General features: G+C 45.3%; 1 protein-coding gene across 1 annotated transcript in view; it reads right to left on the reverse strand.

Moving 5' to 3' along the window:
* Positions 1–2,637: 2,637 nt before the first annotated feature.
* FCRL5 (Fc receptor-like 5) overlaps positions 2,638–15,867 on the reverse strand; it is a 36,976-nt gene continuing 23,746 nt past the window's right edge. Inside the window, exons 10-17 of the mRNA XM_011928470.1 lie at positions 13,587–13,865; positions 10,327–10,602; positions 9,741–9,857; positions 9,046–9,073; positions 8,002–8,084; positions 7,731–7,799; positions 5,102–5,133; positions 2,638–5,024 (exon numbers count right to left, since the gene is read on the reverse strand). Of these exons, the coding sequence (XP_011783860.1) occupies positions 4,935–5,024; positions 5,102–5,133; positions 7,731–7,799; positions 8,002–8,084; positions 9,046–9,073; positions 9,741–9,857; positions 10,327–10,602; positions 13,587–13,865 (974 nt within the window). The 3' untranslated portion in view covers positions 2,638–4,934. The remainder of the gene's footprint in view (positions 5,025–5,101; positions 5,134–7,730; positions 7,800–8,001; positions 8,085–9,045; positions 9,074–9,740; positions 9,858–10,326; positions 10,603–13,586; positions 13,866–15,867) is intronic.

The following is a 15,867-nucleotide window of genomic DNA, read 5'->3' on the forward strand; positions in this document are numbered from 1 at the left end:
TTTTCCATCATTTTCTTCTGAAGTATGCTTTTGCAATTCAGCAGCTGCTTCACTGTAATGATGGGGGAGGGACAAACAAAGGCAAACAGAAAGCAGTGTAAACTTTGCAACAAACACAGGCACCTCCCCACCTGCTTCCAAGAACATCTGCATGGTGTTTACTCAAACCTTACCTCCTTCCATACATAATTCAGTCAAGCAGCTGTTATTTCTTTTCCAGTTTTATATACGAGGTAACCAGAGCTCACAAAGGCTAAACAGCAATGGCTAGTGGCTTGCACAGGAGCCAGGCCTTCCAGCTTCAAGTCTCATGTGCTTTTTTCCTGCTTCACAAATGCCTCTCCCCAAATAGGACCCTGTGGCCCACAATACTCACGGAGAACATCTGGCAAAGTGACTAAGTGTGGACTCTGGGGATGCACAGTTCTAGCTCTGACTGACTATTGTGTGGTCTTAGGCTAAACTAATTTCTTTAAGTCTCAGTTACATCATCTGTAAAACAGGGATGTGGCAGGTCAATTCTCCCTGATAGTCACACAGACAGGCCTGCATGACAGTCACACAGACAGGCCTACATAGCACCCCAGCGACACACACAAATTTCCACAGCACTGCCTTAACATTGAGCAAATAGTTAAACCTTGGGAAATCGGTGCCCAGACATCAAAGCTGGAAATGAAACATACGGTCAGTAGAAGTCTTGCATGGGCTTCTCCCCAACCTGGAGTAAGCCAAAATCATAGAGACAGTCACACATTCCTAGTGCCAGGACCTGTCTCTGGTCAACGAAATCTGAGATGAGTCAAGGTAACAGAGGCAGCTGTTTGAATAGATTCATTGGAGAGTCTAAGACAGCTCTCTGGACCAAGCCATAAAGGAGATAAGATAGAAATAATCACTCCAGTACCACAGTAGACAGGTTTTGAAGGTACTGGGGGCCTTTTAATTGGACTTAGCAAGCTCTTTTTTTTTTTTGCCTCTGACCTTCTAGTTGAAACAAAATTAGTTACCAACAGACTTAAGCAAATGCTATACTGCACATAGGAACATAACCCCAACCTATATAAGCACTAAGAAAATTGTAACACTTTGAGTTGGACTGATGGAATTATCTCTGGCCTTCTCACTATATCTGGTTACAGCAATAAATTCCCTTCGTTCCTAGTTTGTCTGCTTCTCATTATTGGGCCTTGAGAAAATGCAGCTGAACTCGGCTTGGTTCTGGGAACAGGGACAGTAATGGATACGTATTGCATAGGCCTGTTATGCACCCTAAATAAGATAATTTATGCAAAAAGCTTAGCATAAGGTATGACACATTAATTCCTTAATAAGTAGTAGTTATTCTTACGGCAAGCTCTCTGTTGAGTGGGCAGTCTTAATCAGAGGAGATTGGAAGAGGGGAAAGACAATAAGGCTGGCTAGTTGAGATAAAATTAGGAGACGTGAAACAGGTCAGCCAGTTGTCAAAGAGACAGGTGGACTTTAAGAAGTGACAAAAGACAAAACAAAAAGAGGAAGTGGGCATAATCTTGGAATAGCTTTCTTTTAACCACAAACGTGAGGGAAGCCGAGCCTCTCTTCTCTTTGAGGAGACCCTAAAAGTAACAGCTCAGAGATCTGAACCAACTGAGAAACAACCCCAAAAAATGTGTGGAGCTGAGAGACCACCTTTGTGATTGTGACGGTTAAGCTTGTGTGTCAACTTCACTGGGCCACAGAGTGTACAGACATTTGGTCTAACATGATTCTGAGTGTTTTGTGAGGGTCTCTCCGGGTGAGATGAAAATGTGAATAACTAGACTAAATAGAGCAGGTTGCTCTCCCTAATGTGGGTGGGGCCCATCCAGTCTGTTGAAGGTCTGAATAAAACAAAAGGGCTGATTCTTCCTCTAGTAAGGGGGAACTCTTCCTGCCTTGGCCTGGGACATAGTTTTTCAGCCTTCAGACTCAAACTGAAAAGTGGCTCTTCTTGGGTCTTGAGCTTGCTGCCATTTGGACGGAAAGAAACTACGCTATTGGTGCTTCAGCTTGCTGACTGCAGATCTAGGGATGTGTCAGCCTCTGCAGTCACAAGAGCCATACTGCTCTCCTAGCATGTGGGGCCGTCCCCCTAAAGAAAACATTCTGCCTCTGTGGAGCCTCCTGAGACTTCTGCTGGGCAGTTGAGATTTTGTCCCTCGAGAACTCAAATCCACTCCAGGCCACACTATCTTCGAGGCTGCGGTTTGCTCTTTGTCCATCCTGAATTACAGATAGACCCATTTTACTGGGTCTGTCCTATCCCAGGCGAGAGCATGGGGAATTTATTCACTTTCTCCTTCCTCTTCACTCAGGACCAGCACAAGGCGGCAAACTAGAAAAACGAATCTGTTCTAAAGACGGAAGCGTTCCCTCTCAGGGAAGTCCAGCCCTGAGAGCAGATGCTCAGCCCGCCCATTTGGTTCTCATATCCTTGTTAATCATTGTGTTTGTCAGCGTTCTCTAGAGAAACAGAACCAACAGGATGTGTGTGCTTGTGTGTGTGTGTGTGTTTTTGTGTCTACACACATGCACATGAGGTAAGCACACAGATACACACCTCATCTGTGTACACACACACATATACATATATACACACACACACACATGCACACATACGGAGAGATTGGTTTATTAGAATGAATTGGCTCTTGTGACTGTAGAGGCTGACACATCCCTAGATCTGCAGTCAGCAAGCTGGAGATCCAGGAGATCCAACAGTGTAGTTTCTTTCAGTCCAAATGCCAGCAAGCTCAAGAGCCAAGAAGAGCCATTTTTCAGTTTGCGTCTGAAAGCAGAAAAACTTATGTCCCCGCCCAAAGCAGGAGCTCCCCCTTACTTGAGGAAGAATCAGCCCTTTTGTTATATTCAGGCCTTCGACAGACTGGACGGGGCCCACCCACATTAGGGTGGAGTTTGTTCTGCCACTGTGCAGTTATCATTCTGGGATGGGGATACCTTACTTTCCCAATGAGAAATTTTAAATTTCCTCTTGTGAGCCTGGTGCCTCCACCTTCTCAGAGCTGCATAGGGTGTGAGCTTTGTTAGCGATGTGACCTCCAGAATAGACTGTGAGCAGATATTTTTCTTTAATCCTGAGCCTACACTTGCTGCTGTCCTTCTTGACTTTCAACTAGGCCTAAAAAAGTGGCCTCAGTGGGAATGCATTTCTTTTGCTCCACTTCTATGTTAGTTGCATATTTGTAGTGATGACAAATGCCTCTGGCCTTGTACTCTGCAAGGTTGCACCAGGCTGCATACAGGCTCCTGTCTCAGGTGTCTGCTTTCCTCCTTGAAAGGTTGGGGCAGCAACCCCAACCTGTGTATCTGGGCAAGGCTCTGACACTTAGAAGCATGAAAAGCCATGTGGGAGGTGGAGTGAGCTTCCAATGCCCTTGGAAGGATTTTATTTCAGGGCCATGGGGCTTAGAAGTGATCATTGTACAATCCACTGGGAGCAAAGATCAAGATAAGGTGTGATGGACCTCATAAAAGTGGAACAGAACATCCCATTGCTCAGAGATGGGAGAACAACTCTGAATGGAGAGGGCTCAGGTTGTATACATTCACTCTTTTCATGGGAAAGTGTGAGGCCTGAGGTGGGGAAACAAAAATAGTGGCAGCTACTTTCCTCTTCCCAGGGTGGCTGATGAAAGTCAACATGTCACAGAGAAGCTCTCTCAGCAACAGCAGCTGGTGGTGCTGCGGCCAAGGGCTGGCCAGGGAGCAGCATGATCCATGTGAACCGAGTTAGGCCCTGGGCAGCCAGAGCCACACACTGCCTCTCCATGGGCCTCTGCTGAGACCTACAGGGCCTCATATGCATGCACTGTAGTCCCAGGACCAGCAGCATCAGCATCCCCTGGGAGCCTGTTAGAATGGCAGTCTCAGGCTCTATGCAGACCGACCAAATCAGTATCTGTATTTTCACAAGATCCTCAGGTGATCCACAAACACATGAAAGTGTGAGAAGCCCTTCCTCTTGCTGAACAGTTTCCTCATCCAAGCTCCTTCTCTTCCATTATTTCTTACTCAGAGAAGCCAGACTACCTCCTGGATTTCCTAGGGAGCACACTGGATTTTACGCCAGTTTGATTACCCACAGTTTTCTTCCTCATTCATTCATTCATTCACTCATTCAGTCAAATAGTAATTGAGCACCTCCTATGTTCCAGTATGTGTTCTGTCTGCATCCCTGGTCCTCCTGGCCTTGACTTGCTGGGTTACTTCTGTTAGGATGGGAGGTACCTGGGACCTGATATATGAAAGCCACTTATTGGGCAGGTAGACACTGACACATCAGCAGGAGAGAAGTTACCTTGGTGTCAAGTGCCGACCTTAGAGTTTGAGACAGGTGGAGGAGTGTGAAATGCAGCCCCCGTGGGGAGATCCATCACATGTCCCGTGTGCACAGGCTGTGTGCTGTCCCATTTGGCAGCACACTGTAGTAGCCCCACCAGGCTGATGACAATTGAGAAATGCGTCCACCCAAAGCAGGAACTCTGTGTTGGAGTTTAGGAGCACCTGAGCTGTTAGGCCAGCCCAGCATCTCCTGAAGGTCCACTCTCCCTTTGTGTGGTAAGACCCCCTCAGTGGGGGTGTGATGGGAGCAGTATTTAGAATAGCAACCACAGCTGAAGCCCACTAAGGAAGCCAGGAGATATGCTGGGCCTTGGGGTGGGAGCACCTTGCCTCTGGATTAAAAAACCTGCCAGTCAGGGCTGTAACTAGGAAATAGGCGAGACTCCAGCAGGGCCCTGCATTCTGGTCAGACTGAGAAGGAGGACATGTGAAACAAAGGCCTGTAGATATGGTCTGGGGCAGTCTAAATCTTCCCACTTCAATGCTTCTTCTCCCCCAAGGGGAACTTTGGGGTGCAGAGGCTGAAACAGCAGTTGGAGAGACGTGTGGACTCATCTGTGAGGAGCTGAGGAAGCCAAGAACAGGGATCTGGAGGCTGGGGTTGATGCCACCTTCACTTCAGAGTAGATGGTAGGGGAACCCTAGGAGGCAAGGGCACATGTGTGAGGACCAGGGTGGGCCTGGAGGTGGGGGAGGCCGTGCAAAAGGGGAGACTCACCTTGTTCCTGAGATGCCTGGGGTCAGAGGCCACTGTGGAAAGAGGAAAGTGTTCAATTGTGAAGACTGGCATGGAGCTCTCCCCTTGCGCCTGCACTGTCAGGCCAGCCCTGAGCCTCCTGGAGGCCTGCTCTACCTCTGTGCCGTGAGTCAGCTGCTCCTCTTGGTCGGTGCTCACTCTATCCCGCTCCATTCCTAACACCCTCGGCCTCTCAGCACTGACAGACCCTGTCTTCAACACCCCATCACACTTCGTGGCCTACTCTGAGCTGCCTAGAGGCTCTCAAGAGAAAGACATTTGTCTTTTATCTTGTTAGTTCTTTGCGCATAATTGGTATTATTGTTCTGGGAAGGTGTGGCGGGTGCAAGTTTTAGAGAGCACACTCCATCCAGGTCTAGGCCACTTGAAACTGAGCCTGCCACCTGCCTTGTCACCTCCGTAGCTGGGGGAAGTCACTCAACGTCTCGTGCCTCAGTTGCCTCATCTAAATGATGGGAATAAAAATGTTCTCTCCCTGCAAGGTTGTGTGGTGAAGCTATATGAGTTTACACATATGTGTGTGCACATGTATTGGTGTGTCTGTGCATATATTATTTCTATCATCTATCATGTGTTGAGAAGTTTCTATGTGTCAGGTACAGTCTTGATTGCTATATTCAATACATTTTCTCTCTCTATTATCATATGTATGCATGCCATAGTTCTGTATAAGTGCTACAGGTATAGTTCTAAAAGCTATCCATGCAAATATAGTGTATTTACTTATTGCACTTATAGAACTATACCCGGCACATAATAGGAACTATTCAGCACATAATATATATTATAAATTGTTATTATTATATTATCATCAAACTGGAGAGAAATATGACACTCTCCAGACAAGGCTCTCCCCTTTTGGCTTGGAGTGAGCATCAGGACTCCCTGGAATTGCACAAAGAAGCAGAGTTTAGTCCAGAGTTTGGACTCTGGAGAAGACTGTTTGGTGATTGACTACAAGATTTCAGGCAAGTCATTTAAGGTATCTATGCCTTGGTTTCCTTATCTGTAAAATGGGAGAAGTAACAGCGCATTCCTCAAAGGGGCTTGTAAGAGTGAATGAGTTCGCATGTCTCAGAGGGGTGTTGTAGAACCAAGAATGAGGCACAAACACAATTCACTTGACTTTATACACGAAAAATTGGAAAACCAGAGAAGGAAGCACACTGGGTAAAATCACGCAGCACTTTTTATGAAGCAGAGGTAGAAAGAAAAGTCTGCCCCGAAGGACTTTGTTCCTCTTTCCCGCTCAGAGGAAGGAGGCAGCCAGGTTGGGATTCCCTCATTTCAAACCACCGACTGTGCGTGAGGTCTGATGACACAGCCAGACCTCCAGCATGTAGTCATCGCCACAGCTGCTCAATCTTCTACAGTTTCAACAGCGTTTCCACACCGATTTTCTTATTTAATCCTAACAATTTACCCCATGAAATATCATGGCAGCTGTAATCATGTGGCCCCAAAGATGTCACACCCTAATTGCTGCAACCTGTGACTATATTACCCTAAATGGAAAAGAGGACCTTTCAGATGTGATTAGGATTACAGACCCTGAGACAGGGAGATTTTTCTGGGTTATCCAGATGGGCCCAATATACTCATCTGACTCCCTAAAACCTGAGGACTTTCCTCAGCTGAGGTCAGACGGAGGCCTGTCTATGGAAGAATGGTTAGAGAAATGTGACTTTGCTGGCTTTAGGAAAGGAAGAAGATATCAGCCCAGGAAAATGGATGGGATCTAGAAGCTGACAAGGCAAGATCACATTCACCCCTGGAGCCTCCAGGGAGGAACACAGTCCTGCCAACACCTTGGTTTTAGCCCAGGGAGACCGGTGTCAGACTTCTGACCCACAGAGCTGTAAGATGATACATTTGTACTGCTTCATCCCCCCGAGTTTATGGTGATTTGTCACAGCAGCAATCAGAAACTAGTACAGGGAGGTAGGTGCTGTGGACTAAATATTTGTGTTGCTCTCCAAATGCATAGGTTAAAACCTAATCCCCAGTGTGATGACATTTGGAGATGGAGCCTTTGGGTGACAATTATGTCATGATGATTATCATGATAAGACATGAGAGATGATTTCTCCCTTTCTCTCTGCTGTGTGGGGGATACAGCAAGAAGTCATCTGTCTGGAAGCTGGGAATAGGGCCCTCACTAAGAACCTGACCATGCTGGCACCTTGATCTTGGACTTCCAGCCTCCAGAATTGTGAGAAATAGATATTAGTTCTTTAAGTCACCTAGCTTATGGTACTCTGTTACAGGAGCCAGAACTGACTAAGACAGTAGGGAAGTAGTCACAGTTTATGGATAGGGATATTGAAGCTCTGAGAGGTTAAGCGAACGCCCAAAAAGAAAGTTTTGTTATTCAGGTTATACTGGGGCCCGCTGCAGAGAATGGGGAAAGGAGAGTGCAGGGGAGGCTTAGATTCATCTGAAGCAGCGTAGGCACAAGTTAAGAAGCCCGGTGACCCAGTGGGAGGGGCGGCTCTATGCCTGTCTGGCTCAGATCTGCTGAGGAGGTAGAAACGGAGCTACATTGTCTAAGTTGAGGGTGGGTCAGAACAGAGACATCCTTGGGTCTTACCTGCATGTTTCTTTTTCTCTCGGATGATCCGTACTTCTGAGTAAACCACATTTTCTCCTCTAGGATTTACTTAGAAAGAAGTTGAAGTTTCAGAGGATGCTGAGGTTCTTGCCTCTTGTTAGAGACACTTCCTCCTCCCCCAGCCAGAGTCTCTTCTCTGGAAGGACTAGAGCCCTCTAGGCCTCCGCATAGTCCCTCCCCATCTCCTGCCCCACCCATTTCCCACACCAGCCCTCTGGCTCCTGCCAAATGCAGGATCCCTGGGCCTCACCATTACTGTACACTGGTTGCAGCTCTTCCCAGGCTGGTACATTGTGGTAGGTGGGCTCCTGGGAGTCCGAGTCTGAAGGGCTCCTGTGAGACACAGAAACGTGAATCTTTCTCAGGAATCCTGACAAAGTAGCTATAATGATCACTTCCAGTGTGTGACTTCTTACTGCAGGGTGGCTGCCAGGCCTGGAAACATGGACAAGTACATGACAAATGGCCCATGGGCATTCTGTTATGAATCATAATCATATTATCTATGTTTCCAGGCTTTATGGTCATCTAGTATGTAACAGGCATTGTGCTGATGTTTATAACAATACGTCGTTAGTTCTATTTCATCCTCATTTTGTAGCTGAAACAAACGGAGGTTCCAAAAAGTGACTTATGAAGATCATGTAACCAGAAAGGGGATGAGCCAAGTCTCAAAGCTGGCTCCAAAGCCTGCATGCTCAGAGAGATCGGTAACCAGAAGGCTCAGAGGTGCTCTGCATGGTTTGAATTTGCTATCGTGGGCTTGCCCAGGGATAGCTGTGAGCCTTTTTGTGGCTCCTAAAGTCAGCCTTTGGGATACAAGTTGGTGGCCCCTTCTTCATAGAGACCACCTCCTGTTGGCAGAGTGACCTCTCTGGGTGGCCAAGTTGTGTGGCTCCATCTTCTCTGTTGTTATCACAAGAGGTGTTGATGAGATCAGCATCTCCAGAGATTTCGAGGTTGACTGAGCTAAGGTCATCTCAAGACATGGAAAGACTTAGTGGTCTTAGTGGTCACTCAGACAACCAAGCCAACAATGGTCCAAAGATGTGGGTTAATAAATGAAAAGGCAATTAACACTTGATGAGATAACAGCCTATACCGCCAAGGGGTGGATGCAAAGGTCCTGGGAATTGCCTTGAGATATCCCCAGGGAGGTACAACAGGTAGTGGCCACACCCCAGCTCAGCAGCACCTGGCAGAAACTGTGTTCTTGGTAATCATCAGATTCAATTCCATTTTTCCACCCTGTGGACATTTCACTAATCACACAGGAATGCAGCTCAGCTCTTACCTGCAGGGGTCAGAGGCAGGCTCTCTCCCTGTAAAGGAAAGCAGAGGAACAATGGATTCAGTAAGAAGAGACCCTCAGTGGGGCACAGCTCGGGCAAGGCTCACTTAGAAACTGCCAGGTTGCTGTCACTGAAGGTTGAATCCTTCTTTGTTGTGCCCCAGGGACGTAGCAGATTGGGCAAAAACTACTAACCCTGCCAGAGGGGTATGCTATGGTGTGAAACAGGAGTCCACAATCCATAACCTTTAACTTGGAGATTTTAAAGATAATGATTGGTAGCTGCAGGCAGGAAAACTTGACTTGATCAGCTATAAAAATAGTGTACATTTAAAAAATCGGAAAATTACCAAATTCTATCTGGTTTCTATTTTCATTTCTATTTCTCTGAGTTTTTCTCCTCCCCTTCCCATTCGTTGTGGGGTGGTGGGGGGGGTGGGGGGTTTGTAAGGGTCAAGAGGATGACACTCTGCAGTTTATGATGTTGGATAAACTACATCTCATCAAGACGTCTGTTTTGGAAGCTGTGCATTTGGTAAAAGCAATTCTGGAGGACCCAGCGGGAAAGGAAGAGGATTGAGGGACAGAGCAGATGAGCTCTTGCCAGCCTGGGATGGTCACAAAGGCAGCATGAGGCTCAAGGGAGCGTTGCTGGGAAGGGCATGAACTGAAGCCAAGGTGTGCCCAGAGTCACCCACCTGCTTTTCTTGAGAGCCAGCAGTAGAGCAGCAGTGCCCCAGCAGCAAGGCCTGCTAGGCTGAGCAGACCCCCGGTGACGCCTGTGGCAACAGGGCCACTTCTGTTCGCGGTCAGGCCTGAGGGGGAGACTCCGTGCATGAGCCAGGGGAGAGGCTGTTGTCTGGAACGACCCATCCCTAGAAGCTGCTGCCTGGGCCTGAGGGTGAACCTAGGTGAGCAGGGCCCCGGCAGCTAAGCAGGGGCTGGTGTGGCACAGAAGATGACTCCCATCTTTGTGAGGAAGCCGTCTCTGTGCCTGAGGCAAGTGTCGAGGGTCAGGGTGCCCAATGGCCAGTGAGAGAAGAGGCAGCCAAGTGAGGAGCTCTAAAGTCAGTGATGCTCTTGCCCGCCGCCCGCCAACCCGTGCTCTCAGCCCCAACGGTATCACTTCAGAAGCACTTCAGGAAATATAGCAGTTTAGAGAGCTGCCAGCTGTGTTACTTGTCCCTGAGGAGTGCCTTCCTGGTCAAGCACTGTGAGGGTTATCAGAGGGTCCGCAGAGGAAACATTTTGTCCGCATCTGTGGCCCAGGCATGGGACACTTACCTGTGATATAAAGTGTCACTGTCTCACTGCGCTGGGCCCCTAGACCATTGTCGGCCTCACAGCAGTAGTTTCCAGAGTGTTCTGCAGTCAGAGAGAGGTTGAAGAACGCTCCTCCAGAGAGGGCCGAGCTATTTCCTAGGGTGACATCCTCATGATAAAACCGGTACAGGATCAGGGGAGAGCCTCTCAGGGCCTCACAGTGAAGCTCCAGCAGGTCCCCCACCGCAACCTGGGCCCTGGGAGCCCTGAGGGTGAGGACGGGGCGAGACACTGGAACTGAGAGAGAACGAAAAGTCAACAGCTGTTTCTGCTTCTAACATATTTGTAGGAAACAAAAGGTATTATAAATAAATATAAAAAGTCATATTTCAATCTTGGAAAGTAGATTAAAATGCAGATGATAAAGGTAATTACTTTGACCTAGTTCCTTTTCAGTGTACAAAAATATCCAATAGAAAACTGTAGAAAGTGTATAAATCACTGAAAACTTCAAATAGACAATAAATATATAAAAAGATTCTCATCTTCATTACTAATTAACTAAACACAAAGACAACCACACAGTACTATTCTTTTCTCTATTTTTCAGGTTGGCAAAGCTTAAATAGACTGATCATACTGATTAGCTTGTGGATAGACAGCCACCTACATATGCCCTAGGTGGTCATACAAATTTAACACACTTCCTTGAATGGCAATTTGGCAATATCTACAAAATTTAAAGTGAACATAAACTTTGACCCAACAAATCTACTTCTAGAGGGCCAGGTGTAGAGGCTCATGCCCGTAATCCCAGCGGTTTGGGAGTCTGAGGCAGGAGGATCACTTGAGCCCAGGAGTTCAAGTCCTCCTTCTAGGGCCATCTCCTTTAGGGACACTGACATAAAATATGCCAATATATTTCTACAGGAATTTCTACTGTAGCATTTTTATAAGAGCTGAAAATTAGAGACCACCTACTAGATTGGGTAATGAAATATGAATGATATCCAAGATGCACTTCTTAAACAAAAGTCGGGATGTATTTTTAAGTTAAAAAAATGCAACTGGCATAACTATATGTGTAATATTATTCTAGCTTTGTAAAAATTATACACCTTTAGGTTTGTAGCATATTTCTAGAAGAATACACGTGAAACAATTAACAGCGGTTATGTCTGGAGAGTATGTGCATATGAAGTGACTATAAGCAGGTAGAAAGATATCTTTACTTTTCAATATTGGCCCTTTTGTATTATTTGATTTTTTTTCATCACAAAGATTCATGTGTTCTTTCAGAATAACAAATTACTAAAAACTAAAATGCTGTGTTGAAAAGTGGCCACAATGGATGAGGAAATGTCATCATGTTTCAAACTAATGTTAAGAGTTAGAGAGGACCATGCTTCAACCTGGCTTTACCCTGGCTAACTGTGTTACTACAAGTTAGTTACTACACTTCTCTAAACCTCAGTTTCTTTTCTGCAAATAGGGAATACAATGGCTTAAAATTTATCCTCACAGGTTTATCTTAATGACTAAATGAGATATTGCATATTAAGCATTTAGCACAGAGCCTGGAACCTGGTGAAGGCTCAGTGAGTGTTGATGATGATGACATTGGTCATGATGATAATAAGAAATAATATTTCCTGTTGTGGCAGTTCCTGATCCCTATGACCTGTGTCCTAGTTTCAGGATTCAGACACAATTTATTCAGGCTGCTCAAGAAACCCTTTAGCTGTGATAACAGCAGCAGCAGCAGAAATAACATGCATTTGTGACAGGGAATTATAGAAAGAAGGGAGTGAGGATGAGCAGAAAATCATGAAATCATAAGTACAGAATGTGGGAGGTATGATGTGTTGACTTGCTGTTGTGAGGAGAGATAGAGCAGCCCTCGGTCTGTGGTACATGCCTGTGTGCTGGCTCTAAGGGATAGGTGTATAAACTGTGTGGGAAGAGCCCCTGCAAATCTCAGGAAAATTGGTTGAGGCTGGTGCTGCTGGTGGGGGAAGAAGAATGAGCTGACTGAATGGGAAAACCCAAATCTGAAGTCATCACCTCCTAGATAAAAATGAGATGGTTTCACTGGCTACCTTGTGAGATGCTGGAGCCTAGGTTAGCATGCCCAGATCAACCTGCTTATGTGGCTCTGTCTATTCCTAATGATACCCAGGCACCTTGCCAAAGGGAATAAGCGCATCAGTGTATATTTTGCTTTACATGACTGGAATGGTGATTGCATACCATTGTATGGTCTCCTGTTTCTCCAGGATATACTCCAGGAGCAGGTACAACCTGCTTTTACTTTTGGACATCTCCTTCTACGAGCCTATAAGTCTACCAAAATCATAGAATTCTAGGACAAGAGATGATCATGATTTTCATCTAGTCTGATTTTCCCACTTTATGGGTGTGGAAATTGATGCCTTTATGGGAAAATGTGCTTAGTCAATGTCATACAATATAGATAATTATCTAGTTATCTTCAGAGCCAAGTCTAGAACATTCATCTCAACACCCCTTAGTATACTTTTGCTAAACACCAGGTCTCTCTAAACAGGGGTTTCAAAGTTTGGCTTGTAGGAGGTCATCACCAAAAAGATTCAAAGCTCACTTGTAGCAGCTTTCCTTGGGTTATTACACTTAATTGCAAGAGATCAAAGAAGAGCTTCGAGAATAGAGGAATTTGGTTGATGGGTGTCCATTTCTATTCCACATTATCCTGCTCCCCCTTCTCTGCCCTGGTCACCTGTGTCCCTTGCTTTAAAGATCACTGAGTGTGTCTCTTGAAGGGCTGTGCACATAGCTCATGTTCACATAGGATTTTTAATGTGGAAATGTAAGGAACATTTACATCCCCAGTAATGAAAGAAACTCAAGAGTAGAGGTTTGTTGGAAGTCAATGAGAGAAGAATCTGGACAAGAAATGACCTAATCTTTTCTAGGGCAGAGAAATATATACTCAGGATTCTTTGGTCTCACTTTCGTATAATAATTTCAGTTCAGAATGTAGTTTATGTTCTAAAAAAGTCTTATTTGCAATTTTAGTGAGGTGCTTTGATCACATTCAAGAAGACTGCCGGGAAACTTCAGATGCCTGGAACCATACCACAAAAGATCCCAGACCTTCACAGGGAGGTTCTGCAGGCAGGAAGTGTGCTGGGAGGCCACATAAGCAAACAGCCCTGAGGAGCTCTGTGGCTCCATTTTCAGCTGCGGGGAGAGCAGGCACAGTCAGTTCTCGGCTGTACTGCTGGTGGGCAGGACTCACTCACCTGCAACTTTCAGTGTCACCATCTCACTGCGCTGGGCCTCCAGACCATTGTCCGCCTCACAGGAGTAGATTCCAGAATGTTCTGTAGTCAGAGAGAGGTTGAAGGAGGCTCCTCCTCCAGAGGGGGCTGAGATCTTACCCAGGGTGACATCTTCATGATAAAACTCATACAGGATTGGGGAGGAGCCTCTCAGGGCCTCACAGTGAAGCTCCAGCAGGTCCCCCACTACAGCCTGGGCCCTGGGAGCCCTGAAGGTGAGGATGGGACGAGACACTGGAACTGAGGGAGGAAAAACGTTATCTATCAGCTGCTTCTGCTAAAATATATTCCTTCATGCTAAAGACATTTCAAATGGAAAAATGTTTTTCTCTGCTTTTAATGCCCTTGTGATGTTACTCAAAACTCAGCAATATTTTCAGATCTCCAGAAAGAATAACATTTGTGTAGTGCTATAGTAGTGCTACAAACAGCTTGGAATACTGGAATATAAAAACTCAAATGTGTTCGAAGAATGTGAAAACAAATATTAAACTGAAACTCAGGTGTCTTAGAAGTCAAAAGGCAATTGGAGAAAGGAGAAATCAGTTCAACAGAAAATGAAGAACAGGAGAGACTTGCTGCTTACATCACCAGGGATGTAATTGCATCTGGGCTGCATCAGAAATAGGGCCCACAAGAGAATGAGTATTGTCAAGTTATTTGCTCATTTTTATATTCATTTATCCATCAAAAATTAGTTGAACGAGAATTTTTTAAAAAATTGAGCAAAAATAAAAATTAATTGAGATTTAATAAGTTCCAAGAATGGCATGATATGCTAGGGAATCAATGACGGGAAAGACATAGTTCCTGCTCTCATAGAGCCTACAATCTAGAAGGATGAGCGGCAGCAGTTAAATAAAAATACAGTAAATTAGAATTAAAACTTTGATAATTGATAAAGGACAGGGTACTATGAAATGTATGTGTTAGTCAGGGACAGCTTCCTCACAAAATGACCTTTGAAATTAACATTGAAATTAGCCAGTTGAAGAGGGAGGTGGAGAGTACAACAGGCAGGCAAACAGTATGTGCAAAGGCCCTGAATTGGGAATAAGACTGGTACATTTGAATTATTGAAATAAAGTAGCATCACACTGAGAAGAGTCTGCAAACTACTGTGAAATAGGATACTGGAGATCTAGGCTGGACTTCATAAGCCATGAAAGGATTTTGATCCTTCACAGAACAATGGGAAGTCTATAAGTCTATCTATGCAGGGGTGTGAGATGATCAAATTCGTCCCTTTTAAAAGACCATTTTGACCTCTGTACACGAAATGGACTGTGGTGGAATGGAAGTGGAATTGAGGGGTAGATGAGTAGCATTGCAGTAGTCAAAATGATGATGGACTTGTCTAGATAGAGGTGGTAGAGATAGAGACTCAAGAAATATTTAGGAAGTCAAATCAACAGGACTTAATGACTAACTGACTGTGAGGGGTGAAGAAGAGAAATGTTGAGGAAGTCTCCTCCATTCCTGCTTTGTGTATCTGTTGAGGAGAGATGTGTTTCACAGAGGTAGGAACCCTTGAAAGAGGAAGGGAATGTCAGCAGTTCAGTTTTAGAGATGCTCAGATTGATGTGCTTTTGAGATATTTGAGTGGAGATATGTCATGTGCACATGCTCAAGTGGGAGGTCCCTTTTAGAGACAGAAGTTTAGGAATCATTATAGATGACAAGGCCATTTATAAATGACATCCCCAGTATCATCCAGAGAAAGGATTTAGATAAGAGAAGAGGGCATAAGTCAAAGTTCCGGAACATGCCAATGCTTAAAGGTTTTCTATAAAAGGAGGAGCCAGTAAAGAAGACTGAGAAGAAGTGGCCAGGGAGAAAAGAGAGCCAGAAGAAGATGGATTCACTGAAGGGAGGGTTTCAAGAGGAAGAAATGGTAAAAAACATGGAATATATCTGAGATGTCAAGGAAGATGAGGATTGAAAAATCGCCATTGGATTCAAAGCCTTGGAGGTCATCAGCGACCTTTGTGAGAAGCATTTTGGTAGAGAGGTTGGAAAAACATAGTAGATTAGAGCCTAGTGGATAATGAGGACATGGGGACAACCTGGGTAGCTGACTATTTTTGGAAGTTTAGTCATGAAGGGGTAGTGTATGGAGACATAAGTGGGACCAAGAGAGGATTTTCCTTGGATATGGGAGAGACATAACTGTTAAATGCCAGTGCGAAGGATCCTACAGACAAGGAGATGTTAGGGGCCACAGAAGAGAAAGGAATAATCA

This window comes from Colobus angolensis, unplaced genomic scaffold (genome assembly GCF_000951035.1).
Source record: "Colobus angolensis palliatus isolate OR3802 unplaced genomic scaffold, Cang.pa_1.0 Scaffold77, whole genome shotgun sequence".
Lineage (NCBI taxonomy): Eukaryota > Metazoa > Chordata > Mammalia > Primates > Cercopithecidae > Colobus > Colobus angolensis.